Source organism: Hypomesus transpacificus, chromosome 6 (genome assembly GCF_021917145.1).
Source record: "Hypomesus transpacificus isolate Combined female chromosome 6, fHypTra1, whole genome shotgun sequence".
In the NCBI taxonomy this organism is placed as follows: domain Eukaryota; kingdom Metazoa; phylum Chordata; class Actinopteri; order Osmeriformes; family Osmeridae; genus Hypomesus; species Hypomesus transpacificus.
Window position 1 is genome coordinate 11,203,524 of NC_061065.1, and position 27,132 is coordinate 11,230,655.

General features: G+C 44.3%; 2 protein-coding genes across 5 annotated transcripts; one reads left to right on the plus strand and one right to left on the minus strand.

Annotated features, from left to right (window-relative positions):
• Positions 1-376: 376 nt before the first annotated feature.
• Positions 377-17,932, minus strand: si:ch211-278j3.3 (E3 ubiquitin-protein ligase RNF19A). 2 transcript variants are annotated; one of them, XM_047021229.1, is made up of 10 exons: positions 17,629-17,932; positions 12,271-12,941; positions 11,043-11,542; positions 9,121-9,326; positions 8,158-8,305; positions 5,812-5,974; positions 5,413-5,527; positions 3,313-3,444; positions 2,754-2,997; positions 377-2,371 (listed from the first exon to the last, which is right to left on the minus strand). In XM_047021229.1, exons 2-10 carry the CDS (start codon positions 12,421-12,423, stop codon positions 2,071-2,073), a joined length of 1,962 nt encoding a protein of 653 aa, XP_046877185.1. In that variant the 5' UTR covers positions 12,424-12,941; positions 17,629-17,932; the 3' UTR covers positions 377-2,070. The 2 variants fall into 2 exon arrangements, with proteins under 2 accessions (XP_046877185.1, XP_046877184.1); XM_047021228.1 differs by having other exon boundaries at positions 2,754-3,018; positions 17,629-17,931.
• A 432-nt stretch (positions 17,933-18,364) lies between these two features.
• Positions 18,365-26,281, plus strand: znf513a (zinc finger protein 513a). Of its 3 annotated transcripts, XM_047021224.1 has the most exons (6): positions 18,365-18,588; positions 19,364-19,501; positions 20,871-21,005; positions 22,910-23,680; positions 23,845-24,051; positions 24,147-26,281. In XM_047021224.1, the coding sequence occupies exons 2-6, from the start codon at positions 19,462-19,464 to the stop codon at positions 25,061-25,063; spliced, it is 2,070 nt and encodes a 689-aa protein (XP_046877180.1). In that variant the 5' UTR covers positions 18,365-18,588; positions 19,364-19,461; the 3' UTR covers positions 25,064-26,281. The 3 variants fall into 3 exon arrangements, with proteins under 3 accessions (XP_046877180.1, XP_046877182.1, XP_046877181.1); XM_047021226.1 differs by lacking the exons at positions 18,365-18,588; positions 19,364-19,501 and having other exon boundaries at positions 20,921-21,009; XM_047021225.1 differs by lacking the exons at positions 18,365-18,588; positions 19,364-19,501; positions 20,871-21,005 and adding an exon at positions 21,947-22,301.
• The last annotated feature ends 851 nt before the right edge of the window (positions 26,282-27,132 follow it).

Here is a 27,132-nt window from a genome sequence, read left to right on the forward strand (position 1 = left end):
CTAAGTGTAGGCTAATAATATTAGATTTTCAATAAACTGAACATATTGAGCTTCCATGAGCTCCAAATAATTCATCCAAACATCTTCAATAAGTTATTTTATAGAATACTTTATATAATATCATATTGTTGGAATTCAAATTAAAATGATGAATGTTCATGTCTGTGTCAATACAGCAAATATTTATGATCTGAGGGCTGTGTAAGTTACAAGTCAATTGAAGTTAACAATTAGTTGTGTTGTGGTGCCCTCTATAGGTTCATGCTGGGTATTACATTACGTCTCAACGTTTAAAAGTGCTTAATTTCAAACCAAATAAAAGCGTATAAGACTAATAACATACTGTAAAATTCAATTTTATTAATAATGCCATCAAGCCATGTTTGTTATGTCGGACAGAACAGGTCAAAATCCAGATGGACCTTGTAAGGGGAAGGTGTCATTACTGCTGAAGAAACAACAAAAATGTACACAAACACAAGGTCATGTTTCGTCCTTCATGGTGAAACCTTTATTTATTCAGTCTGTTTCCTTCCCACAGTCTATGTAAAGACCCATTGTTACCCACAGGTTAATTTCTCCAAGGTCATTCACACTCAGGAATCTAACAGTACATTTTCGTCATATTCATCTAGAAGGGTTACTATAGCCTGAGTTGGCATGCTGTTCGATGGAACTTTGGTGATCCGTGATTGATTGAGAGGGCCTTCTTCCTGTGTTTTTCTGCTGGTTTCAACACATTGGCAAGGCTGCCGTCAGCAGCAGTAGGGAGCGGTCGAGGCTGGTGTCTCTGCGATGTGTTGTGGTGGGAATCCCAGATTCACAGCGAGGAGCGGAGGCATGCAGCAGCTCATTTTTCGAGATGTTCGGAGCCCTAAGTTGAAAATCGCTGTGCTATTAATGCTTGTCAATGATATGCTACATTTATGCAAATCTGAGAGAGAAAGAGAGAGAATGCCACCCCTCCATAATAGTTGGCCTCTGTAAAACGACCACGAATCACTGAGAGACCCCTTAGTTTATATTCGCCTTATTCCTGCCAGTGGAAGACATAGGATCTCAAACCAGGAGATATTGTCATTTTAGGGTAATCTTACAATATGCTCACTGTATCATCTTATGGTCCTTCTGTGGTCTGTAGTGTGTGGTCACTGTCATAGAGTGACACTCATCATATGCTGACACCATCACCAGATAGCAGTTCCTCGAATGTCATTGACCAAATCTACTCAAACAAGCATTTGGATCAAGGGCCCACTCGCAGAGGTCCTACTCCCAGGCTCTTACTTCTGACAAACAATACATTCTTCAGCAAATTCCCCCTTGTCCACAATTCTCTCCTTTCAAAAAAGGCTGGACAGCTAAGCATGCATTTTTTCCAAGTGAGACTTGCATAATCAGACCCACACTCCTGAGGACACCAAAGCCAACATCAAGAGGAAGATGTGTGTGGCGTCCGCTCGCCTCTCACTGGCTCACAGCATCTCCTTAGCTTGGGGAAGCGCCTGATGATCTCACAGGCAGCGGTAGGTAGCGCTGCATGTCATGTTTTTTGGCTACCCCTACAAAACAAATCATGCTTTTGAGTCTCTTTTAACTGTTTTAGTTTGCTTAGACAAGAGGGTTAATTAGTACAAATCACTAGAAGTACAAGGGTTCACCCAGAGGACAGGCTTGATAATTAAATAGAGTAGTGTTAGGAAGGGAAACACCAGGGCAGATGTAAAACTATGCTAACACCCACCACATTGGTCAGCTAGCATGCTATTAGTCATTTCGGTTTGTTATTCATGACTATCTTGTGGATTGTTGGTGAGATCTCATGTATCACTCTTTGCCCACCATTTTTTACTCCCCTTCAGTTTTTACACTCCCCCTCACACATACACACACATGCACAAAAATGTGTCTTTTCACGCAGTCACTCAGCCACACTATTTCTATCACCATCCATCCATCCCTCTCTCTCTCTCCATCCCAAGTGCCTTTCCATTAGAGGACATGGCTGAAAGGCAGCTGGTGGGTGGAGCCTTTAGTGGAAGCAGGGCATGGCCTAATGTAGGCAGGACTTCAGACCCTGTCCATCTCAAAGACTGGCATGTTGTCTCTGTCTCCTTCCTCTCTCCCCTCCTCTTTTCCTTCCTCTCTCCCCTCTCCTTCGCCTCCTCCTCCATCCTCTCTCCCCTCTCCACCTCCTCCCCGCTCCGGTTCTGAGGCACATAGGTAGTCCTGGGACTGATACTGGGACGGGGAGTGAGCCAGCGACTCCACCGACAGGCTGCGGCTGGACAAGACACTACTCAGGCTAGGCTGGCGGGCTCCACGGGGATGGGCCTCGATCTCCACACGCACCTCGATGTTGGCGCCCTCCCTGTGCATATGAAGTAGACATGATACCAAAGTAGTGTATACTGAACATGTTTCAAACAAGGTATTGTTGAGTTGGTAGAGAGCTCTTTGACATAAGCCCAAACCGGGCCTGCTTCTCTCTGGTATGTAACGCGCAAGACTGAGCAACAGTTAGACTTGTGTAGGCACTGTATTTTTTTAATGGGCACCCAAGGTTGTCCATTCCTGTGAGCTTTTTAAAGAATAATTACAGTGAGCTTTAGACTGACTACTATAGAGGGAAACTACCATAAAAACAATTTTAGCCATAAGTACTACATTCAGACTTATAGTATGTTTTACTTGACACAAAAAAGTAAAAAGGAAACGTCCTCAAAACAAAAAAGCAGAGGAGAGACACTTACCGCAAGGCAAAAGTCTGCGTGTCATTGGGCGAGCCGTCAGTCACCCTCACCTCACAGTCTGAATGGCTGTCCTGGTGGGTGTATTCATGACGTTTCACCTCGTCCAATCCCACACTGTTGTCTTGCTCTGGAGAGACGGAGCTAGTACTAGGTAGCATGCCTACTTCCTGTACACTGACTCTGACTTCCTGTACGCTGGTGTCACTGAGCGCAGGGTTGGTCTGACCCGTCCAGTGGTCACTGACTACGTGAGAAAATAGAAGATCTTCAAAAGAAGTTGAAACTTCATCAGAACAGGCCATACTGGAATCGTCATCACAACTGTCTTGATTTCAATCTCAAGCATTTATATAGTACAGCGTTTTATTTTCTACTTCTAAAACCTACATGACAGATTAAGAGCAATGGAGATGTTTGTACCCAGATGCTCATTAATTAATTATTTTCACTATTGCCAACTGGCCATTAGGAGACAATTAGCAAAGCTAGACTGTAGCACTGTCACATTGTCAAGCCTCCAATGTCAGAACCTCTCATTGGGAAAGCGAAGGCTACTCACAGCTGGCAAAGTCCTCCAGCTGTATCTTATGAGAGTCAGGGGGCTCGCTCTGAGGCCGGCACCAGCCGTTCCTACAGAGCGACATGGGGACCACGCCGTAGACATACGTCAGCATGAGAGGCACCCCCACACCTGAAATACAAGCAGAAGAGAAACAGGTGATCACCACCAACCCATCACACACAACTGTAACTCTATTCATGAGAAATGTTATGTCTTCCCTCAATCAGCCACCAGCTAAATCACGCCCTCTACCTGCAGTTCCTTTTCGAACACATACACAACCTGCCTCTCGTGAACACAACTCTACTCTTAGATCACAGTCACCTGAGTACGAGCAACTGTCGCCTTCTTCTCCGCTGAGTATTTGTACCAGAAAGAAGAAGCTTATGAGATGAAGGCAGTGCAGATCACTGCTGTCCACCAGAAGAGAAGTGTGGCACGTTCCTCGTAGACGACCATAAAGTTCACATGCTAACAACCCTAGTTTGACACAGCTAACATTATCGTTAAAACCCAATTCATAGTGTTCACCCAATTCACATAACATTTAGGATCTTTCATGATAAAAGAGAAGCTAAGGGACATAAATCTATTGCAAATCAACTCAGTTCAAAATCTCCCGCATCAGAGTTGATCAAAAACGACTGAACCCAGATATTATTACTGCAAACGAGTCCCTATCAAGCACCATTATGCTTTGCTGAATGAGTAAGGAATTTGGGAGAAACGGTGTGGACAGGACCAGAGACAAAGGGCCAGCAACACATTAGCACTGGAGCTGGGAAACTCTGACACCACTGACCTGCTGCAGAGATTGAGAGAAAGACAGAGAGAGAGACAGAAAGAGAGAGAGAGAGAGAGAGAGAGAGAGAGAGAGAGAGAGAGAGAGAGAGAGAGAGAGAGCAAGAAAGAAGAAGGGAGAGAGAGATAGAGAGAGAAATGTGATGAGGATTGTGAGAGAGGGATGTAGATGGAGGGAGAGAGAAGAGGAATGATGGCTCAGACTCAGAGTGCAAAAAGACACACGGGAACTGGAGAGAGGGCCAAGTGAGGGATGGAGAGAGGGATGTAGTAGGAGAAGGAAAAAGGGAGGCAGTACAGGACAGTGCCGCCACTGTGCCTGGCGTGGGCCCATCAGTGCATGGCGTGGAGACGGTGGTGACAGGGCCGGGGCGGCTGGAGGCCAGGATATTTCCTCCTGGGTAGAGGGCCTTCTGATGGAGACCGACATGTCTGAGGATGGGTGACACATCATGAATCTGTGTGCATAGGGCTATTCCACTCTGTGAGGACAAGAGGTAGTGTGTGTGTGTGTGTGTGTGTGTGTGTGTGTGCATGCATTTTGGGGGAGTGTTGTGTATGTAAGAAATGGATATGTATACAGTAGTGTAATAAATGGACCATCTGTGAATGTGGGTGTTTGTGTGAGTGTGTGTGTATGTGTGTGTGTGAGAGAGAGAGAGAGAGAGAGAGAGAGAGAGAGAGAGAGAGAAAGAGATGTGTATAGTAAAGGACTGTTATAAATGGAGCATATGTGTGTGTACACAATGTGTTTATATGTCTGTGAACACACTTTGTGTCTGTGTTTTTGTATGTGTGTGTGTGTGTGTGTCAGCTCACAGATGGAGAGCCCTGTGCGCCAGCGGGGGCTTGGTTTAGAGAGAACACTGAGATCCTGGGGCCTCTCTCTGGACAGGAGACAAGCTCTGACTCAGCACTCTGGCCAGGGCTCCCTCACCTCACTGAGAGCTGCTCAACGTTTAGCATGTCTTGAGGCCAATGTTGTGTTGTTTCTTTCCTAAATGTTTCGCCCTTTTGCTGTCCAACACAAGCTGCTCTTGTTCGTCTCTGAGGACGTGTGGCATGTGACATAGTCAGATGGCCAACACTGATGAACTAGTAACAAATTGAGACTTTGACAACTTTTGGCGTTACAAAATTATTGTCATATAGTCTAACTCTAAATAATCAGTTATTTCAGTACTTGGTCATTGTATGACTCATATGACAACAATAATGAGACAAGAATAAAAAAATGTGGTGTCAAATGTTAATTACATCGCTTTAGCTTTTACTCTTCCTTTTTTTCTTCCTTACCCACAGTGACTGCTGCAATGACAGGTGACACGAACACCGACATCATCACCCCACTCGCCACTGTCAAGTAGTGCTTGCTTCCTGAGATGCTGTTTTTCTTACAGCGGCCGTGGACCTGAAAGGAGAGACAAGATGGAATAGATCCCTCTTCCATTTCATGGGAATGCTGTAACTAGCATATGGACGAAAAAGTCATATTTTCAAAAATGCCTTTCCCTTTGTGAACAGGATGATAGGGTTTCTTGCTACATATCAGACTGCAATCTGGCATTGTAGCTAATGTTATTGTTGAATATTGAACCCCCCAAAAAAATGTTTACAAGGGGAAAAGGGGTTAGGAGATTTGAGGCCCTTCTTTCTGTCATTAATATTGTCATTGTAAGAATGAAAGAACTGTACCTTACGACCCATGTAGATGGGAATGCCCACGATGATGACGGGTATGGCGATGCCAGCAATGAGGGAGATGATGACTGGCGCCCCCAGCAACATGCCCACTTGCCACAGAACCTTCCGTGTCTGAGACCAGGGCTTCTTCCCCCAGAAGGTACAGCCCGAGGGACTGACAGGGAGTACAAGGGGGGGAAATCTTTAGAAAACACACCAACACATTTCATTCATACATCTTCATAGGTGTTTTATATGATGTGGAGGAAAAGACTCACAAAAGGAACACAGACAGAAATACAAGAGGAAAACTTTAGAGGACGGATCAATCCATTTATAATAAATCAAATGAAAAGGTAAACACACAAGTAAAAAATGGTACGTGGTTTGACAAACGCAGAAATTCATGTCAGGCTTAAGTGTTCTGCAAAGCCTGCAAAAAAAGCAGAACTATGGTATTTTATATATAGTCATAAAAATGTCCACAAAATGACAGCAGCACACACGTGTACACACCGCTGGATTGTCTGTGCTGGCGTTAGCTGGAGGACAATGGGGCTGTGACCTGCCTATGTAACAGAGGATTGACAACCCCACCCAGTCCAAATGGCAGCCTGACCACTGGCAGGCAGCCACTAATGCTCTACTCCATTATTGTACAGACAGATGAGGAAAAAAAGAGGAGACGAGTAAGAAAAAAGGACACAAATTTAGGGAAAGATATTGGTTCCAGTCCAACTTGCCACATCACATCTAACCCTCTCTGAATTATGTCATACACAGTTTTCATCCTCTTTTTTTCTTTGCACTTTTTGACCTGATTGAATTATGTCCTCTGTAGGCACTGTACTTCATAATTCAGCAGGTGGACATTGCCTTGGATCAATGATCCAGGATCAGATTAAGGGCTCTAAATGCCAACTGCAGCTGTTATAAAAAACAATATTCATCTAACAAAGGATATCAAATAACAATATTATACTATCATATCATAAAACATATGTTACAAAATTATGATTTTGTTATGTCCATCTAAATCCAGAAAATCACTGCAACATGAACAGTGTGTTTGTTTTAATGCAAATGTTCTACATACACAGTAATAGTTTGAATTGCCATAGCAAATTTCACATTCTGCTGGGGGATGATTAGACAGGAGAATGATAGGGGCACATAACACGGTTCTAGCCTGTTGGAGCAACAGAACCTGACTGATGGGTTTTGGTGTGAAATGCTAAAAGCTTTGTCCTTCATTCCTGGAGAGAAGCTGTCTATATGACAGACAAGGGTACACCCTGCATGGAGAAAAGGGTGGGGAAGAGAGGAGGAGAGAAAAGAGGAGAGGATAGGGGAGAAGAAGGTGGGAGAGGAGAGAGGAAAGCAAAGAGTACAAATAGAGAAGAGAGCAGAGACGTGTACGACATGTACACTTGTAAGTCACATGCATGTGTAAACCTAATCAAATCCCACACACAGCCAGTGTGTGTGATTTGTGCACTACCCCCTCACACGCATCACTCATACACAACACTTTCCTCATGGCACTGAGCCAGCACAACACGGCTCTCCTGTACATTGAGCTAATCCAGTCCTAGCCAATCTCTTACACTTGGGTAGCACAGCACCCTGGAACATGGATGCACATAGAGCTGATTAATTGATGAAAAGTCAGCACTGGCTCCCGTCCAAGAATGGAAAAATCAATGACGCCCCAAACTCAACATGCAGTAAAAGTAGTGCAGAAAAAACATACACGCACAGACATCCATGGCTGACTACCTCTTATGTCGTATTTCTACAAGACCAGCAGTCTTGCAAAGCCAAACAAGCCCCTGTGTTCGATGCCAAGTTAGTTCAGAGCCTGAAACATGTGCCAGTCCATGTGGCATGAGAGTGCTACAGTTGTGCAACACCAGAGGACACTGCAGTGAAACTGGCAGGACAGGGCCTGGTCTGTGGCCGTTTTCCTTTTGTGTCCAAAGCACACACAGTATACTCCCTGGGAGAGTGATAACCTAGGGCTCACAGATGATAATTACCATATGGGCTATAAGAGTGTGTTTGCTGAGGTGCACGTAGATATGACTCTAAATGCCCAGCAGACATGTACTGCTCTGTTGTTAAGCATATAATACAATATGCTGTGTGTGATTGTATGATTGTGTGTTTGCGTGCATATATATAGTCATTTAGCAGACACTCTTATCCAGAGCGACTTACAGTAAGTACAGGGACATTCCCCCGAGGCAAGTAGGGTGAAGTGCCTTGCCGGGAATCGAACAGGCAACCTTCAGATTACTAGCCCGATTCCCTAACCGCTCAGCCACCTGACTCCCTGCATGGTTGCTGCTCATATACCTGAGGTAGTGCACATCGGTGATCTCCTGCATACAGAGCCAGCAGAACTGACAGGCACACACGGTGCAGTTCATGCGGTTGCAGCTGCCGTCGTTGGTCTTCATAATGTAGGCGTTGCAGCGAGGGCACGCCTTAATCTCCTCCCCATCTGCAGCAGGAAACACAGAATCAGGAAAGCACCCATCAAATCCACCAATAATATTCACAGCAGGAAATCACCAATCAAATCCACCTATCTAATCCACCAATCAGATTTCACAGCAGGACATCACCAATCAAACCCAACCAAATTGTATTTTTCAGCTATACATCAGCATGCTGCACATGAGCCTCATGCAGACGAAGGAGTCGTAGAACACATATCCTGTCGGTCGAGTTTGCCTAACTTGTGATTTTCACTGGATGGCTTTTCATTCATTGACATGTTAATTGTTGTGGGTTGTAAGAGCAAGTTCATAACAGAGGGGAGAAATACACCACACAGAAACATTCAGGCACACAAACCACACCACGCACACACAACACCATGGATCAGTAACACATTCATGTTCATCAAGGATAACCAATGTTGAAATGTTGTGAGCCTTTCTGAAAGGCAATGACACAAAGGTCTTCATAGATTCCCAGCTACCAACCTGGATTGCAACCTTAACCCTGAGAAAAGGAACAGCTCTCTGAGAGACAATCCCAAGGGGGTGAGGAGGGTGAGGAGGGTGAGGAAAGCAGCTGTAATCCCACACTACGTCCTTTCGGCTCCTTACCAATGAGGCACTGGAAGCATCATTACAACCTCTAGTGTCATATCTCGTCATCTTAGTTTCAGTCTGTCTGCTTTATGTCAGGTACCCCTGTATTACGGTATATACAGTAACTATAGTATCCTATGTCGATCTGCATTATATGAAGTACCTGTGAATTATAATATATATATATAGATACGCCAAGTACTATTTGTGCTGGTACCTGCCCCTGGCTCCTCATTGAACACGTAGAGCGTGGAGCCATCGTGGCCACCGGAGGTGTGGCGGGCACGTTGGCGACGTGCCTGGTCACAGGTCTGGTCGGGGTGCCACAGCTGCCGGCAGTGGTAGCAGAACTCCGTGTCGCAGCCCTCGCGTCCGCAGCTCAGCTTGGGGCACTCGGCACAGCCGTAGGCTATCACTGCATAGCTGTGGAGAGAAGGTGCCATACGTGACAACCAGCACCAAGTCACATCAGAGGTGCGAAAGCATCAAAACGTCCCCGTAGAAAAAATACGGTGATATTTTTATCGTCTGGGGAGAGGGGTGGGGGTCAAAACCCTGATGAGTTCATCTTTGACATGCAATTGATTTTCTTCACAGTTGACTAACAAGGAACGGCTCAGTTGGGTTTCCTGACAATCAAATGCAATCAAGTATTGTTTTTAGCAGAAAATGACACTGGTCTGCTACATATACAGATGGCGTAACTCCACATCGCACATCATTTCACAAATAAAGAGCTTCAAACATATTATCAAACAGAAATAGATTTACACACGTATTGCCATCAAAACTGCAGTGTTGATTCTCACAATCTATAACATTTCACAAAATCACAAACATAGAAATGCATGTAAGCATTGGAAGTCGTTTTGGATTAAAGCGTCTGCTAAATGAATAAATGTAATGTAAATGTAAGCAATTAATATAGTATTTTCTCTTTTTTCTTTAGTTTTGTCTGCCTCACAGTTGTTTCTTTACCAATTCAAAAGATTTGAATTGCCCATGATAACCTGTGTTGCACTGTGCACATGATAAATACAAAACTTTGCTTTGACGCACACACCCACCCACCAATAGCTGACATATGGTAGTCTCTTGCTAAGCTCATGTCACTAAGAACTTCTGGAATGTGTGTGTCGTCATGGAACACGTCACATCTAACAGGCTCACAGCAGCAAACAGGATTTACACCTGACATCATACTCTCACCTCCTGTGTCACTGAATGGGGGGGCGGGGGGGGGGGACAGGCCTTTTCAGCCACAGGGGATAAAAACTAGACGTTGTGCAACCATCTACAGGAGAGACAGGAGGCCTCCTGTCTGTAATCCAAGTTGTAAATTTGCCACAATGCCAGATGAATTGGAGTATTGATCTAAGCCCCAGGCCTACAGCCTATTCAGAATGTAGCAGACCAGGGAACTGGGACAGACAGGCCAGATAGAGATGGCTGACAAAGACAGTCAACCGCCCCACTATAGCACACACATAGACACACACACACAAACACGCTCTCTCCGTCGTGACTTCCCATCAGCGGCCCTATCCTGTTTCCCTCCCTTGGACACCCAAAGCTGGGCGCCATGGCGATGCATGGCTAATATGTGCTCCATCATGCTAGTGTGTCTCCAGCAACAACATAAAAGCGGAATGAGGGTTCTTTCCAGTGTCTTACCAAGTGTAGCTTGAGAACAAAGAGATGCTTTACTGTCACAAGACAATGGGCTTTAATGTTTCAATGTTTTTGTTCTGTCTCCCTTCATGAATAGGATAAGGGGTACATGAGTTGTCATTGTCAGCTGATTTTTTTTAGATATCTGACAGATGACAGCAAAATTACTCCCTGTAATTGGCTTAATTCATAGACTGACTCAGTATGTAACTGGGGTGAATCAATTACTACTCTGTTAGAACTAATGAAGATTAGTGTTGTGGTGGCCTGGATGCAGGGGCCTTGTGGGGGCCATCATGGAAAAAATGGATGAGGTAAGTAGACAATTTTTGTGTAATAATAATGAAATATGAATTGGCCTCCATGACTTGTAAACCAATTATCAGACAGGATGATTGATGTCAATCATCAGTATGTAGATAAGATACACAACAGTCAGGAAACGAGTTAGAAAAGGTGAAGCCTCACCTACAGTCTGGTGCCGGGCACCAGCGCGTGTCAGGGTCCCCCGCCAGAAAGCGTCTCAGCTGATACTCCTCGAAGCGCTCCAGCAGCGCTACATCGTCCAGGATGGCGCGAACATCCAGCGGTGCCATGGCCTCGGGGCACTGTGGGCATGCTATGCCAACCCGGCTCTCTGAGATCTCGATTCGAAGGTACTGGCGCAGGCAGTCTGAGCATGCCCGGTGCGGACAGGAAGTGAGACGTGGGAAACGGCAGCGCGGTTGGCTGAGCAGGCACAAAGGACACTCCTCTAGGTGTTCGTCCAATAGCTGGTCCTGGCTGGAAGAGGAGAGGGACAGGACACCAGTGGAATCACTGCTGACTCCGCCCCCAGATTCCGCGGTGGCTCCGCCTTCACCTCTTGCCATTGCCCATCCCTCTCCTCCCCCTCCTCCCCCTCCTCCAGCTCTTTCTGTTCCAGAAACTCCAATGTCTCCGCTTTCTTCTGTTGTGATGTTCTGGTCCTGTATATGAAACATATAGCAGTATTGTCATCTGCAATCAGAAAACGAAGTCTAAACATGTAAAAACTACCATATCTGAAAACTTCACCCACTTCATTTCAGAGATGTACGTTTACCTCCCACTGTTTCTGAGTCGCTCAAACAATGTGAAATTGCGTGGGTAAAGTCAGCAACTCATAACAGGTATAATTTAAATAATTATTATTATTTGTGTGTGAGTGTGCATGTGTGTGTGAGTGTGTGTGCGGGCATGCAGACGTGTGTGTGCGTTTGCACACGCATGTCTGAGTTTGTTCATACTGATGTCGTTTATACTTCTCTGTTTCTGGGCAACAGAATAAGCAGTAATTGCTAATTAAACAGAAACACTAATGGATGAAAGCTGGGTGGGAGGGGGGAAGGGCGGATACGCTTCCATCTATAAGTGGACCAAGATCAACAATTACTCCACCAAAACAAAACTATTTGTTAAAATCTACTGCAGCAGAAAATCTATGATAACTACACGGACAAACACTCTTACGGTTTGCCTACGTTTGAGATAGATCAAACAAGACATACATAATTTTACAGAAAGACTGTGTTAACTTCATGACCATCAACATCTTGTTGTGGTTCAAATCTGTCAACTTACTGATAGCCCTGCACTCATGCACATGGTACATACTACACATTATACACCTTTATTATTGTATACAATCACACAGCATGTTGGGTAAAGTGTTCACCTGTCCTGCATTCTCGCTCGGGGTCAGGGTAATGGCCACCTCATCCTTGGTCTGGGCACCAGTAGGCCGATCGAGCCTGGGGTCAGATTTGGGCTTGCGGCTGAAGAAGCTTAGAAAGCTCAGGGCCTGAGTCTGCTGCTTGGGCCTCTTCATGTTCTGGATCTAGAGCTGAAGATGGAGCTGCAGTGCACTGGCCAACCAGCATGAGCAGGACCCAATGTGACTGGTGTACCTGTGGTGTGTATAATAGGCGTGTGTGTGTGTGTGTGTGTGTGTGTGTGTGTGTGTGTGTGTGTGTGTGTGTGTGTGTGTGTGTGTGTGTGTGTGGGTGGGTGGGATGTGTTTGCAGAGCCCTCTCACGGCTCCGATTCTGGGAGCATGGAAGCTGCTATGGTGAAGGACAGAGGGACAGGTAGAGAGAAAGACAGAGAGAGAGGGAAATGTCCAGGGATGAGGTCATGTCTGACAGAGGAGCACATCGCTAATCTGGAACCCGTATGAAGACCTCAGGAGGCTTCTCTTCTTCCTTTCCTTTCTTCTTCTTCCTCCTTCTTCTCCCCCACCACCCGATATTCCTCCTTTCCCTCGTGTTTCAGTTATTCCCAGACAGAGAGAGTAGCCTTCATCTCATCTGGCCTCCTCTCATTGATGCCGACTATGCTTTCCACACCCTGGGAAAAGGAGATTTGAAAATGACAAACCCACCAGAGGGATAAGTGCAAGGCAGGTACCATATCTGAACAGGTACACTGAGTATGGGCTGCTCTGAAAGGGGGAGCAGAATCAAGTTTAAATATTTCTTAAATACAGAACTGTATGCAGTAATGCAGTATTGGTCGTCATTCGTCACTGACTTGTTTACAGTAGGTTCCGACCACAACTATTGACAAAGACGTCCCCTGTAGGTCACCTGACACCAGATTATTTTATGGAACCACTATTTAAATCAAGTCAAATTAATTATTATTCAACTGAGCCAAAGCAGAGGAAGAGGTTAAGCACGCCATGGTCACATCGCTGTGCATCACCCTCCCCCAGACATGAGAGAACAAGGTCAGAGGACAGAGTGAGTGATCATGAAGTAAACAGTTGCTTATTTGCTTACTTCCATCCCACAGTTTTGACTAATTCCAACTCAAACATGTAAACTTAAAGTGTTTCCTAAGGGAATTACGCCTCAAAGCACACTGACATTTTGCAGCTATAGATATCCATTCATACTAAAGGTTTTAGTTGTTGGAGACTCATAATCAGACTGTGCTGGCACCATGTCAAACTCATTAAGCACACTCCCTTGAGATAAACCAGTCACTGGCAGATAAAGTCATTGTGTCCAACATTATACTGTATTGTATTTGCATAACATACCACTGCATAACTTGAATGAAATGTTTCATTTCAGCAACCTTAAAGTACTTAGTAGTCGACTTTGTGGGCTGACATGGCAGTGAGCTTTGATAAAAATGAACAAAATGGTAATAAAAAAACATTGAAATAATAGAGGAATGTGACTGATCCCTGTCCCTTTTGACTGATTCCAATCCCCCTAACCTGTTTCTCCACACATAACTTCCAACTTTCCAAACAACTGTTATGGTAAAGCACCTCTGTATCCTGTTCCAGAATTCCACAGAGGAACTTATACCATTAGCAGGAAGCTTAGGAAATACTCTGGTGGATTGGTTATTTATAAAGAATCTCTCACATAGCAAGATCAAACATACACACACAGAAACACACAGCCATGCACAAAGGGAAGGGACAAGCATGTACCAAACACACAAGCACACACACCTACACACCAACGCACACACTGCACACTTTGAAGATAGTCTTCTTAATTATAGGGTTGTTCTCGAGTGAGGACCAATTGCCGCACACCAAAGCACAGATAGCTGACTAAGGAGACAATTGGCTGCTTAATGACTCAGCTAACTTGGAAGCCTCAAAGAAACACATGTCCCTCATGACATGTTAACATTTCAAATGATCTTTTCACCCCATTTGACATTTTGGCTGACTGGAGAAACAACTCAACACATTACATCACACTTACAAAGCCTGTTATACATGTTCTACATTAATTGCAGCAGATACAGTTATCACATGCATAAACACGCAACGCTAGTATAAAAGGCTCAATACTTTTTTGATGCATCTTGGTAGACAAAAGCATTACGCGTGTCACAAGTGTGCTTGCAGATTTAGACTACAATTTATAGGCTTTCTTATGGGATGCCATTTTCTAAGGACCAATCCATATTCTGACTGTACGTATGCTTGATTTCAACATCCTAACAACTGGGTTTTTTTTGCCCACAGATCTGTTACTGTTGACCCTGTTCTAGTGGCCATGTGGTTACCCTGTGATGTTACCATGCTATCTCTGTCCAGCATCCACAAACCCTCAGTGCATTGTTAGGAAGCTGTTATCTCAGATCAGATCATCCAGCCATCTCTTCAGCAAACACACACACACAGACACACACACTCACTAACATACATACTCACATACAGACACACACCCACTTACACACACTCCATTCATCTGGAATGATTTCAATACTTGAGGTCACTGTTAATCTCTGAATTTGAATTTGTGCGAACAGGAATTGTGAAAATGGGAAGCAGGATGAAAAAGAGGAGGAGGAGAGGGGAAAGAGAAGGGGAAGAGGGGAGGATGAGGAGGAGTAGAGGAAGAGGATGAAAAGAGGGGAGAAAGAGGGGGTGGAAAAGGAGGAGGGGAGATCCTGTTATTCTTGGGTTAATGTCCTCTTCCTCAAAGAGCTCCAGGGAAAACACAGAAGTGAAACATGAACATGGATTCCGAGGGGGAGAGCACTTCTTCCGTTTACCGCTTAATGGTCTTCTGTTCTTTGTGTGTGTGTGTGTGTGTGTGTGTGTGTGTGTGTGTGTGTGTGTGTATATGTCTGTCTGTGTGTGTGTGTGCAAGAATCCTTACTGAAATGTCTAATTAAAATAAAAAATTGCATAAGTAGACCTGAGAAGAGATTATCAACTGTACATTTCTCAAGATGCCTCTTTCTCAAGGGATTATAGTGTTAAGGTGCAGCATGTAACTTTCATTCTTTAGTCAGACATTTTTTGTATTTTATTTTACAGTTTGACTTACAGTTTAATGTGGACATACTGACCCAACTACTTTGTTGATTTCTGAAGATCAATCTCTGATCCTTGTACTATTCATTGAAAGCAAGAGAGTATCTGGGCTTTATGAAAGTAACTAGTAAAACTACACCATTGCTTTGCATAAGGAAGATACAATGAACACCCTCCAACCTACTGCCCGTTTCTACAATAAACATGACAAATAAATTATATTAATTCAGTTTTACACTTAAGGCCTCATTCATGTATTTAATATAAGCACTGTTTCTGCTTAAAATGTAAAACATCCAGCTTTTACCGAGCTTAGCTGTTGGTGAACACAAGCTTGCTTTGTCCCACAATAACAGCCATTGTTGGGCAGGTATTCTGCTTCCCAGGTTCAGCCAAAGGGGAAGCTCCCAGACTGGGGGCAGCAATTAGGCAACCATACAGAGTAGAGGAAAAATCTGTAGACCTGTGTCCTGTGGGACTTCTGCTGAGAGGAAGCCTCTTCAATAAAGGCCAAAGATCAAACAAGTACATCTTAATGAGTTTGGAGGGAAATGTTAAATCCATACTCATCTGTTAATTCAAGGAAATTATAAACAAATCCACTCTTCTTTCTCCCACAGTAAAAAGTACTTTGCTTAATCTGACTCACATTACTGTTATACAGAATATACTGATTTGCCATGGATCGGGTAGACTGAGCATGTGCTCAGATGTGTCAAGATTTCTCCAATAGAGAGATATATAGCCTTTGTCTTGGTACCAATATCAGTGTGTCAGCAATAGCCACAAGCATTACGTAATCTGATTTTGGCCACTGTCCTGTTTTCAGTTACCTTGACTTGCCCCTGTAGTAACTCATACTGTCACTCTCTTCCATCCCTGCTGTAATACCCATCACTAATGCTACTTCACATTGTGCTATGTGAGTGAGGGTGTGAGTGAGTGAGAGGGTGTGTGTGTGTGTAGGGAGGTGGCATTTGTGAACGGAAGCCAGCATCAACCCGCCCTAATTGCAGGGGCTCATTGTAGGACTCATTAAACCTTCTTGGATTACACACCCATCCACGTAACGTACACACTTACCCCCCCCCCCCCCCCCAACCCCTCACACACACACACACACACACAAAGACAGACATACTTATCTCAATGTGTTGGCCAATTACGATTATTTGCTTAAAAACCACACTGTTGCAGGGAATGGCACAAAAAGACCTAAACAGCTCGGAAATAAATTGAATTGATTAGATGTTACGCCCACACAACACTCCCATCATGTCTCTAACGTGTATAAGATATACAGTAGAATGGTTGAAAATACACTGACCATACGACCCCTTGAAATCCAAATGACAGATGGTGCTATTACACAACTGCCCAAAAGCTTTTCTTCCTTTTTTGAAAAGGAATGACAGTTACAATCATGTTTGGCTTTTTTCCGCATTAACGTTGACATCATGCAGAGTAAACAAGGGTGCAATACGGCAAGGACATTCTACAGACGTGAAGCGGAAGGAAGCTTGAGGAAAAAGTAGGCAAAGAGAGATGAGACACTTGTTGTTGCTGTAAAGCTGTTGCTATGCAATCTGCGGACAGAAGGTCAGTTTTCACCAGCGCATAACATCGGAACCGGCCTGGGAGAGCGGGTCATGATGATGAGTCTGTACCTTATTAAACAGCTTTTCAGTGGACAATATTTCAGCAATGCGGGTTTTGGAAGCATGTATGAGTGGACCTAAAACTCGCTTCCCACACACCTCCTGCCCCCGCCGCGGCATCCTTGACCACCAAGCACGAGCTTTACAAATTCACATTCGAAATGTTGCTATCTTGACCAATTGCGAAGACAGACAATTTAATCTAGCCTGTGTCCAATCATTATCTAACACGGTCTGAAGAACATAAATCCATTCTAGAGAGGGTTGAAAACTTACTGTGACAACCTCTAAAGCCCGGCGAAACCAAAGCTGTTGGCTATATTGCACCATTTACGCGTAAATTAAAAAATAAAATACCTTTAGGCTATTACACAGTCTTCACAAGGCATTTTCAATTATTTATAAGAGGGTCGGACCAGGACATGAGCCTTACAGGGAGTGGCAAGGTTATTCGACCCCATCTATGTTTAAAACACTTAATTCTAAAATTTGCCAATGTGCACCTGGTTTTCTGTTTGCGCTATGAGAATGAATGACATAAACATCACATTATTCACATTACGTAAACGGCATTGCCTACCTTGCCTCTGTTATGCGCGTTTGTGGCTTTGCAGTCCAAATGACTGACTCCTCCCCTTTGGAACCAACACAATCAAAAATCCTTCCACTGTTAAAACATGTCTGGCCATCTATGCTATAGCTAGCGTGAATTTTGCAAGATCTCACTGTCCGAGAAACGAGGCGCATGACGCTGACGAGGAGATCCCCACTGAAGAGCGTCAACGCTGCTGTGATGGAGAGTGGGCTGAAACGGCCTGCGGGAGGAACGCTGCAGTGAGAGGAGCCAATAGGATGACGCAGAAATAAAAGGATCTCCTATTCATGAAATATCCAACCTCTAAATGCGGTTGAGTCAGGTTCATTCGTATGGCTGGGAGGAAGGGATCTTCCCCTGAAACATCTAATTTCATAACTAATTTAATACATTAAAAACACGAGTGTGTATAATAAACAGAGAAAGAAAGCCCATGACCTGTTCAGAATGTTTTATTCACAAATTGCCTGGTACCTTGGAAATAATAGAGCATCTAATAATGGAATATAGGCTAGTTTACCTACAGTTTATGCACAGTTTTTGCAAAATCGTCAAGGTCGAATATATTATGGTAGGTTAGGTTTAATTAGTGTAAATAAAAAGCAGTAGATTATTCTTATTAACGTTTTTTGTAAATAAACTGTACACAAAACTGAGCTTTATGAGTGATCTTTTGAAGGACTACAAGTACCATCATATAGTTGACCGGAAATCGATTCAGGAAACGGAAATACGCGTATCAGCGGAAGAGAAGTGTATACAATGGAAATCTAAAAATCAATTAAGTTATGAAAAACACCATTAATTGCCTTTCTTTGCCACCGCTGCTCATAAAGAAATGGCGGATATCAAGACACGGTATCGTTGATCCAGTTAATCTTCCCTCAAATGGAACGATAACAGATGAAAAGAACCACAATCAAGAGTTTTGTCACCGATATTTTGGTACGTTAGCTGAAAAGCTAGCTAGCTAGTTAGCTTCCCTTGATATTTGGCTAGCTTTAGCTAGCACCATTGGTGGTGTCTTACTAATTAATTGGCTAGCTAGCGAGTCACAGGATTGGGTTTGTTTGACGACTAGCTTGAAAGCCAGACTAGCTACTCACTCCGTATAATGTAGGCTACACAAATCGCACGTATCAGAAATTGTTTCAGCTAGACGTCTACATGTCTCAGTGCACGTTAGACAAGATAACGTTATGCTATAACTTATTGTTGATAAGTCTGACTTGATTTGCTTATATCATGATTGATGCCACTTTGTGTTTACGCGGTTGCTAGCTACAGTACCTAACAATTGTGCCAGGCTAAGAAAGGTGAGTTGGCTAGGCAATTTACAACGTTAGCCTGTATATGCTGTTTGGATATAGCTGGTTTCGGTATGCGACAGAACTCACACTTGCCTCCCCGGATGGGTCATGGTGCCGCTGCACATTTCCGTTAGCATGTGAATTAGGAAGTGCCGCAGCCGGCAGAGTGAGCTTGTCAGCTAGATTATTAACTGTGCCTGAAACTTGTACACAAAATCACACTAAAACGTGTTTCCCCTCTTGCTTCGGAATACTATTGACATTAGAAGACACAGAACTGGCTAGACTAGTAATTGGCCTGGAGGCACATTATCTTTCACTGGAAAGTCTGGCTGCATTTCCAGGATGTCATAAGGTGTGTTTATGAATAAGTTAACGTTGAGTACATTTTGTTTTGTTCCGTTTCCTAGAAATACTGGAGGAAAGACTCCCAAGATAACAACAATGAGCTGATCGTGTGCAGAGTCTTCCAGAAGAGGTTGCAAAATAGAGAGAGGCTGACTGGAAGATGCCCAGAAGAAAACAACAGAATCCACAACCTGTCAAGTGTAAGTTCTTACTATGCAGAGCACTGGAATTTAACTTACATATGTCATTCTCTTTATTTCCTCACCAAGTCAGTCCTCAAACAGATGACATGATCACTGAATACATAGATTGTAGACCCTATATGTAGGCTTGGTTGAAATCTTTGACAAAATATTTCAGGGAATCATAGGACATTGCTCAAAATGCATCTCAACAACTGTTTAAGTGAATGAGTTGTCTGCCCTACTCCATAGCAATCAATAATCTTGGAGATAAATAATCTCTATTGGTTGTTACTCCTCATTTGGGGAGTCCCACTCCCATCCACACTCACTCACACACTACAATACTAGTATAATGTAATTGCAAAACAACCACTGGAGGGCAGTAGACTGATGGGGAGAGTTGAGGCTCGCTGAACAAGCTCTGATCTCTATCCTGGCTTTGTCCTTGAAAGTGAGCGGTTTTCCTGGGAGATGGCAGCTGTGCATCAGGGGTGTTGGTTCCATTACGCCTGAGCTATTTCAGATGTTATTGGCAGAAGTTGCTGTTGAACATAAGTTGCCAATAAGAAAGTACTGCGTCCAACAGAAAGAGCATCCATCTGTGAATTCATTGGAGACTGTCTTGATTTATGTATTTGTTTGTTTATTTCATGCTTGGGAATTGCAGCATCTAATTTTAATTGATAAAGCTTATTGCAATCAGCATAAGTATATAAAGTCATATTGGAAATGTAAACATATAACTAAACTTGTCACCAACACATATTTCATAGCCTGGCTGCCAGCCCAACTTCCCCCGCCCACAAAAAAATTTGGTTGGGAAGTTGAGTCTGGAGGGTCTCGTATTGGGAACAACTATATACCAGGATCTGGGCGGACCAATGAAATTGCCAGGGCGGGCTTTATACGATGATGGACAGATGATCAACAGTAACGTAATCAACAACGTCACGAAAGAGCCCTTGGGTTGAATTCGTTTTTAACAAACAACATATTTCGTTGCTCTGATTGGTTGTAGGTATATCCAATTGAGCGAAGAGGCATTTGTTTTACGAGTTCGGTTGAAACACGCCCCATAGTTACAGCCCAATGGAGAGTTTTCAGACTCATATTATGACTAGAATTATGAGTATGACAACGTTGGGCTACATATTTCACATAATTAAGCATCATGGTGCAACAATAGTTTTGTGTTATGTATGGTTCGATCATTTACATGATATTTTAATGATCTGAACCTATTGCATTGGTGCAAATATGGCTATTGCCAAAGCACTTTTGTGTAAATAAAGGTGAAATGATCACTACATAAAGTTGTCTATGGTGTCATTCACATCACAAATACCTTATTTCATGTTTTTTGTTGTCTTTTTCCCAACTGCAGTGGATTCTGAAGATGGTGTAGCCATAGAGACTCCAGGGAGCATCAACTTGGAGACAGACTTCCTTCTGGGAAATGACCTTGAGTTTGGTGATCCTGACGATGAAAACAAGATCCCAGACTTAGACAAGTACTCAGGTGGGTAGTAGTAGTTCCACTTCCTTAGCTTTCGAGCTGATTCTGAAACAGCTTTGAGAGATCTGGAGCACTGTTTCTATTATTGAGAAAGCTTTGCAGCCCTTTCCCATTTCCCATTAAACATTTATAATTGGTGACTATTAGTGAGTAATTGTTACCTCGTATGACCTATTTGTAGATAAGTTGAATGTTGGTCATGGTTACTAGTGTGCAACAGCACAAGACTTTCTTCTTCAGATAAAAAAATAAATAATGTTCAGCTACCCTTGCCAACATTGCTATGCAGTTCTGTGTAAATGTTCTCTTTTTCAAGAACAATGACTCCAGTGTATTCCAACTCTGTTCAAAGTCAGATGAAAAACGCCAGGGGCTTCAGATTCCAACCACGGTCAAAAATACAGTTCTGTCTGACAACTGTCCTTTGTATGAAGCCTGCTTTCTTCCTACAAATGTTTTCATGAGCAAAGCAGCTTCGCAGAAGAGTTTTGATTGGTTTACTGTGAAAGGAAGTAGTTTGGAAGTACAGACTCATAGAATGTCCTGAAAGGACACATTTAGCTCTGGCTCTCTCAATCAATGTACCAGGGCTTTCTTTCCTACTGTGACAGTCAGAGGAACAGATCCACTGTAGAAATCATTCTTTCTGCTGTGGCTCTCTGTCAGAAAGAGCAATCATAAAACAGCAAAGCAAAGAAAAAATAGCTCTGTCACCACCATTATACAGGGGTCGTAAAAGGGAGCCATTATCATCAAGGACACCATTGCAGGAAAGCATTTATTTATCATCATCATCATCATCATCATCTGCTGTCTCGGCTCCCGCTCCCCCGGTGTCATCATCATCATCATCATCATCATCTCCATCTCCCCCTCATCATCATCATCATTATCATCATCATCATCAGGGTTGCCATTATAGTCATCATCATTATCATTAGGCCGAGTAATCATTCACCAGGGGGTTCAGAAGGGCTCAATATAAGGCTGGGCCAGACTCCTGCTCCCCACACAGTCTGCCTCTGCCTTCCAGAGAAGGTAGTTCTGCTTCAGTCTGCCTCCTTTCTCTACCAATACGGAGAGAAAGAGAGAGAGAAAGAGAGAGAGAGAGGAAGTGTGTGAAGAAGAGGATTGACGGATAGCGAGAAAGGCGCATGGAGGTCTGGCAAGCTCGTCTGTTTTCTTTAGTTCTTTCTAGTAGCCCACAGCGAAGAGATCTGGTATTTTTTCATCCCTCTTTTCTGATACAACAAACAGCGTACCGGCAGCACACTAGAAACACAACTCCCTGCCAGCAGTGTAAGTATGAACACGGACGTTCTTGGAGAATATTATCTTTGTGTATTTTCTGGGTAAGGGCTTGTATTTTTCTTTGTATCTGTATTCTTTCATCTGAATGTAAGAGTTGTTGAGGTAAAGCCAAGTATTTAAATCTTACGAAAGACAGTCCAAATGTTCTTATGTCAGAAGCACGAGGCTGTTTTAAAACCAGTTCTTGGATGTGGAAATCTGCATTTTTCTTTAAACCCTCAATTTGTGTGGCCGAGTAGTGACAATTTTTGGGGGGAAGGTTTGTTGTTTGATTCAGCAGAAAATAAAGGACAGTACTACAAATTATTTGAAAATGTATATGAGATTTTCATCAACAACATTTGAGTTTTCTCAGAAAAATTATAAATTTTGAAATATAAAATCAACAAACAAGACCTCCATCCATACAGACACATATATAAAGTGCCCCTTGGAAAAGAAATAGCATCCATTAACATTAATTACACTCCTAATCACAAAATCCAGTGATGCTAACGACACCCTAATGTGTGTCACGACTGTGGCAATTTGTGTGCTCATAGTTTTCATTTTGTTTGCAACCACCCCCTCCCTCACACACACAACCCTCCCTGCAGACGCAGAAGCAGCCGATATTGGGTTCTCCGTCTTCCCCTTGGGTGATGAGGAGAGTCCTGCCTACAGCCAACTCAGCATGGAGAGTGACACCGACGACCCCCGCGCTGCCTCCGACCACCAGCGGGACGAGGAGGCGGCGGGCGCAGCCTTCCCCCCGTACCTGTCCTGCCGGGGCTGCGGCCAGCTGCGGGACGAGCCCCTAGGTCCGGGCATAGACCTGGTAGGCCCTTACTGTCTGCGCTGCTGCAAGGCCGGCAGGGAGGCTAAAGGCGGCGGGGACTATAGCACGCCGTCGTTTGGCCTAGCCAGTGGGATGAGCACCGGGGGAGAATCCCAAGAGGGGGACAGTGACGGAGGAGGGGGCGGGACGGCCAACGCGAGCCTGGCGAGTGAAGATGGCCAGTCCAAGCTGAGCTCGTGCCACCTGTGTGGTTTCTCGTCGCGCTACGCCAACCATGTGAAGCGTCACATGAAGACTCACAACGGGGAGAAGCCGTACAACTGCCCCCTCTGTACGTACGCCTCCGCTCAGCTGGTCAACCTGCAGAGACACCTGCGAATCCACACTGGGGAGAAGCCCTACAAGTGTGACAGCTGCACCTTTGCTTGTAGTTCACTGGGCAACCTGAAGAGGCACCAGCGCATGCACACGCCCACTGCCACTGGCGCAGAACAGGAAGTACCCCGGCCAATCAGCAGTCACAACAGCCTCAAAAGGCCTTGGATTGGTCAAAGAGCCAAGGAGGAGGAGCCCTGTGTGTCAGTCGATGGTATAAAAGCCATATCATCTGTATCTAATTGTTGTTAAAAGATTGACTCATATCTAGTGACATTTTCAGTTTAAAGTAGGTTAAATTAAATACTTTTCAAAAGAGTTCCCTCGGTGAATGCGTCCTTTCAGCTAACGTTTGTGAACATCTCTTCTTGTCTGTAGAACACGTGAGGCCTGATCTCCATCTTCACGGTGGCGTGCAGAATCACACCTACCTATCAGCCTTCGACAGCCCCAGGGGGGCTCCTCCTGAGCGCCCCCAGACCTCTCTCTTTGACGTCACTGGCAATGGGAGTGGCCACAACAGCATCAAGAGGTCCAGAATTGGTCAAAGAGCTAGGGGGGAGGGGCATGGTGCTTCATCTGAAGGTATTGTAGGTTTTTAAGTGTCACATTTCAGCTTTCAGGGGTTGTTTTTCAGGTTGTGCTTTCATGAACACCCTTCCCTGTTGATCTCTTTGCAGAAACTGTAAGACCAGATCTGAACACGCACGGGACCGACCACAAAGATGGCTACCTTTTGGCTTTCGACGGTGGCCTGAGGGGGGGTCCCCCCCCACTTCTGCAGCGCCCACCACCACCCCTCCTGGAGACTGCCAGTGGAGGTGGGGACAGCAGGGGCGGGGCAGGGGCAGGGGCCGGAGGTGACACGCTCCCCCCACTGCTCTTCCCCTACACCTGCCGACTGTGCGGCGTGGTCCTGGAGGACGAGGACGGCTCGTCGGCCCAGATCTGTGCCAAGTGCACCCTGGAGATGCTGACCAAAGACTCGTCCTCCCCCAGCAGCCCCGGCGAGCGCAGTGACAAGGTGTACACCTGCCCCGTCTGCCCCTTCCTCACCCACTACCCCAACCACCTGGCCCGCCACATGAAGACGCACAGTGGCGAGAAGCCCTACAAGTGCCCGCAGTGCGACTATGCTTCGGCACACTTTGACAACCTGAAACGCCACCACCGCGTGCACACGGGCGAGAAGCCCTACAAGTGCCACCTGTGTGACTATGCCTGCGGCAACCTGGCCAACCTGAAACGCCACCAGCGCGTCCACTCGGGCGTCAAGCCCTTCCAGTGCCCGCTCTGCAGCTACAGCTGCAACCAGAGCATGAACCTCAAGCGCCACATGCTGCGCCACACGGGGGAGAAGCCCTACAAGTGCCAGGACTGTGGCTACACCACGGGCCACTGGGACAACTACAAGAGACACCAGAAGAAGCACGGCCTGGCCACTGAGGGCTGGGTCAAAGTTCAGGCGCCCGGCCATGAGGAAGATGAAGAGGAGGACGAAGATGAGGGGATGGGGGTTCCATCCGAGAGGAAAGATGGAGGGGTGAATATGCAGTACGTGCTCGGCCGAGGGGGTGGAGTCCTGCCACACACATGAGATTGTAGAAGAAGAGAGACTTGGCAAACAGCTACCAGCATCTACTCGTTTTTTGTTTGTTTGTCCTCTCACAAAGTCCTTATATATTGTTTAGTATTGTTGTTTTATTGTTCTGTGTTTTGTCAAATATCTTCAGTGGCTGCTACTGTATTTAGAATCATGCACAAATTAATTATTATAAAAAAAACGATGACCGGATTGTTTTGATGCTGTTGGACAGAGTAGGGAAAGAAATGCTCTTCATATCTTGTTTTTGATTCTGTTGATGTATCATGCCAGACTAATGCATTTTCTGCTGCCCCTTAACCTGACATGTGCTAGTCAACACACACCCCTCACCAAACACTGGGTTTACTCATCTCACATTATGCCTTATAGTCACTCTTAATCTTCCATTATTGCACGCCACTCTAGTCTTCATGACTTACTGCCTGGAATCTCTGCTGTCAAGAGGGATTAACGCCTATAGTGGGCTTTGTGTGATCATCCAATATGACAAATACAGCTTCTGATTCTGCATATCTTACCCTGTAGCCTACTGCCCTGCTTCACATGGAGGTGGGGACAAACTCAAACCCACAAATGTAAGATGATCGTCTCCACCTGTGCACATTTCACTTCCACAGAAAACAATTATACATCACAGAATTGAGTCATTTGTACGCTCATTATTCAACATAATCAAGCCTTCCTCCCCTGCTGTGCCCTGATCCTTCACTCTGGCTCTCCTGTGTGATCGTATGAGACATCCTTTGAGGGTGAGAATGACTAGCGTTGCTTTGGTGTGTTGTGTCTTTTATCAACTGTGAAACTAGCCCTTTGTCTTTTTGGTTTTTACTTGAAGCGAGACACGTAATAGTAAGCATGAGAGTGTCAAAACTGAATATATAACGTTTATTTTTTTAATGTGATTGTATTTTCCCATTAGAAATGCATATTCCTAGATTTTGTTTTCTTCCACTTTTAAAAGAATGTGTGATGTATCAGTGGCATTAATTTTACACTAAAGAAAATATAAGGGACCACATTTTCCTATTTCACAAACGATGTGAATTGCTACAAGTATGCAGTGATATATTTTCAGGTTGCAAAAGCTCTACGGGGCATTGAAACATGTTGATTTATCCCCATGGTCCCTAGCTGTTTTCTTGTTCGTATGCAGTGGTTTCATAATTGCCTTAATTAAGTATTTTGAAATAAACACAAACTCTGTGTCCACTTTGTGGTAGATCGGATTTGGAGATTTAAACTAAAAAAAAAATATTTTAACCCTTGTGCTGCCTTCGGGTCACATGACCCAAAGGTTCACAACGAACCATCTTGTGTTTACCCAATTTTACCCAATACAAAAAGAAATAAAACACTTTTTTTTTACCTTCGCGATGTGAGGGGTCTGAGACAGCCCGACGGTTGAAAGAAAATGCTTCACTTTGTTTTAGTATGCGGTAAAGTTGTCGCAATACGACGGTGGGTCACAATGACTGATGGGTCAGAATGACCCGAAGATAAGACGGGTTAAGATTTTTATTTTTATATATTTTTTTACAAAAGGCAGACAATTTCCCATCTCTGCCACCAGAGGGCGCCCATGGCCTAGTTAGTTTACGAGGGAAAATTCTAACATATCCCCAGATCTGTTCTGTTTGTGTAATCACTTTTTCCCCCCCCAAAAAGGCCTATAGCCTTGAATGCAAATGTACTTTTCTTGTTGAACACACACTGATCTGAAAGCAAAATTGGGATCACTCCCTTATATAGCCGTATACATATAAAATGTACACCTCTACATTTAAATTTGATCAGAGATCAATTTTAAGGGGGGCCATTTTATACAGTAAGTGAAAACAATGGCAGTGTCAAGGGGTATTTAAGAAAACATTGAAGAATGCAGATCGCTACTAGTAAGATTGACTGCAGTTGTTTAAACTGAACTACTGTTAGGTTTAGTTATTACTAAAACAATTCAAGCTACACTAATGGTACATCGAAGTCAATGTAGAAAAAAGTAATGTATGAATAAAGACAGATGATCTTATGTCATTCAAATACTTGGCAACAGTACTTCACAT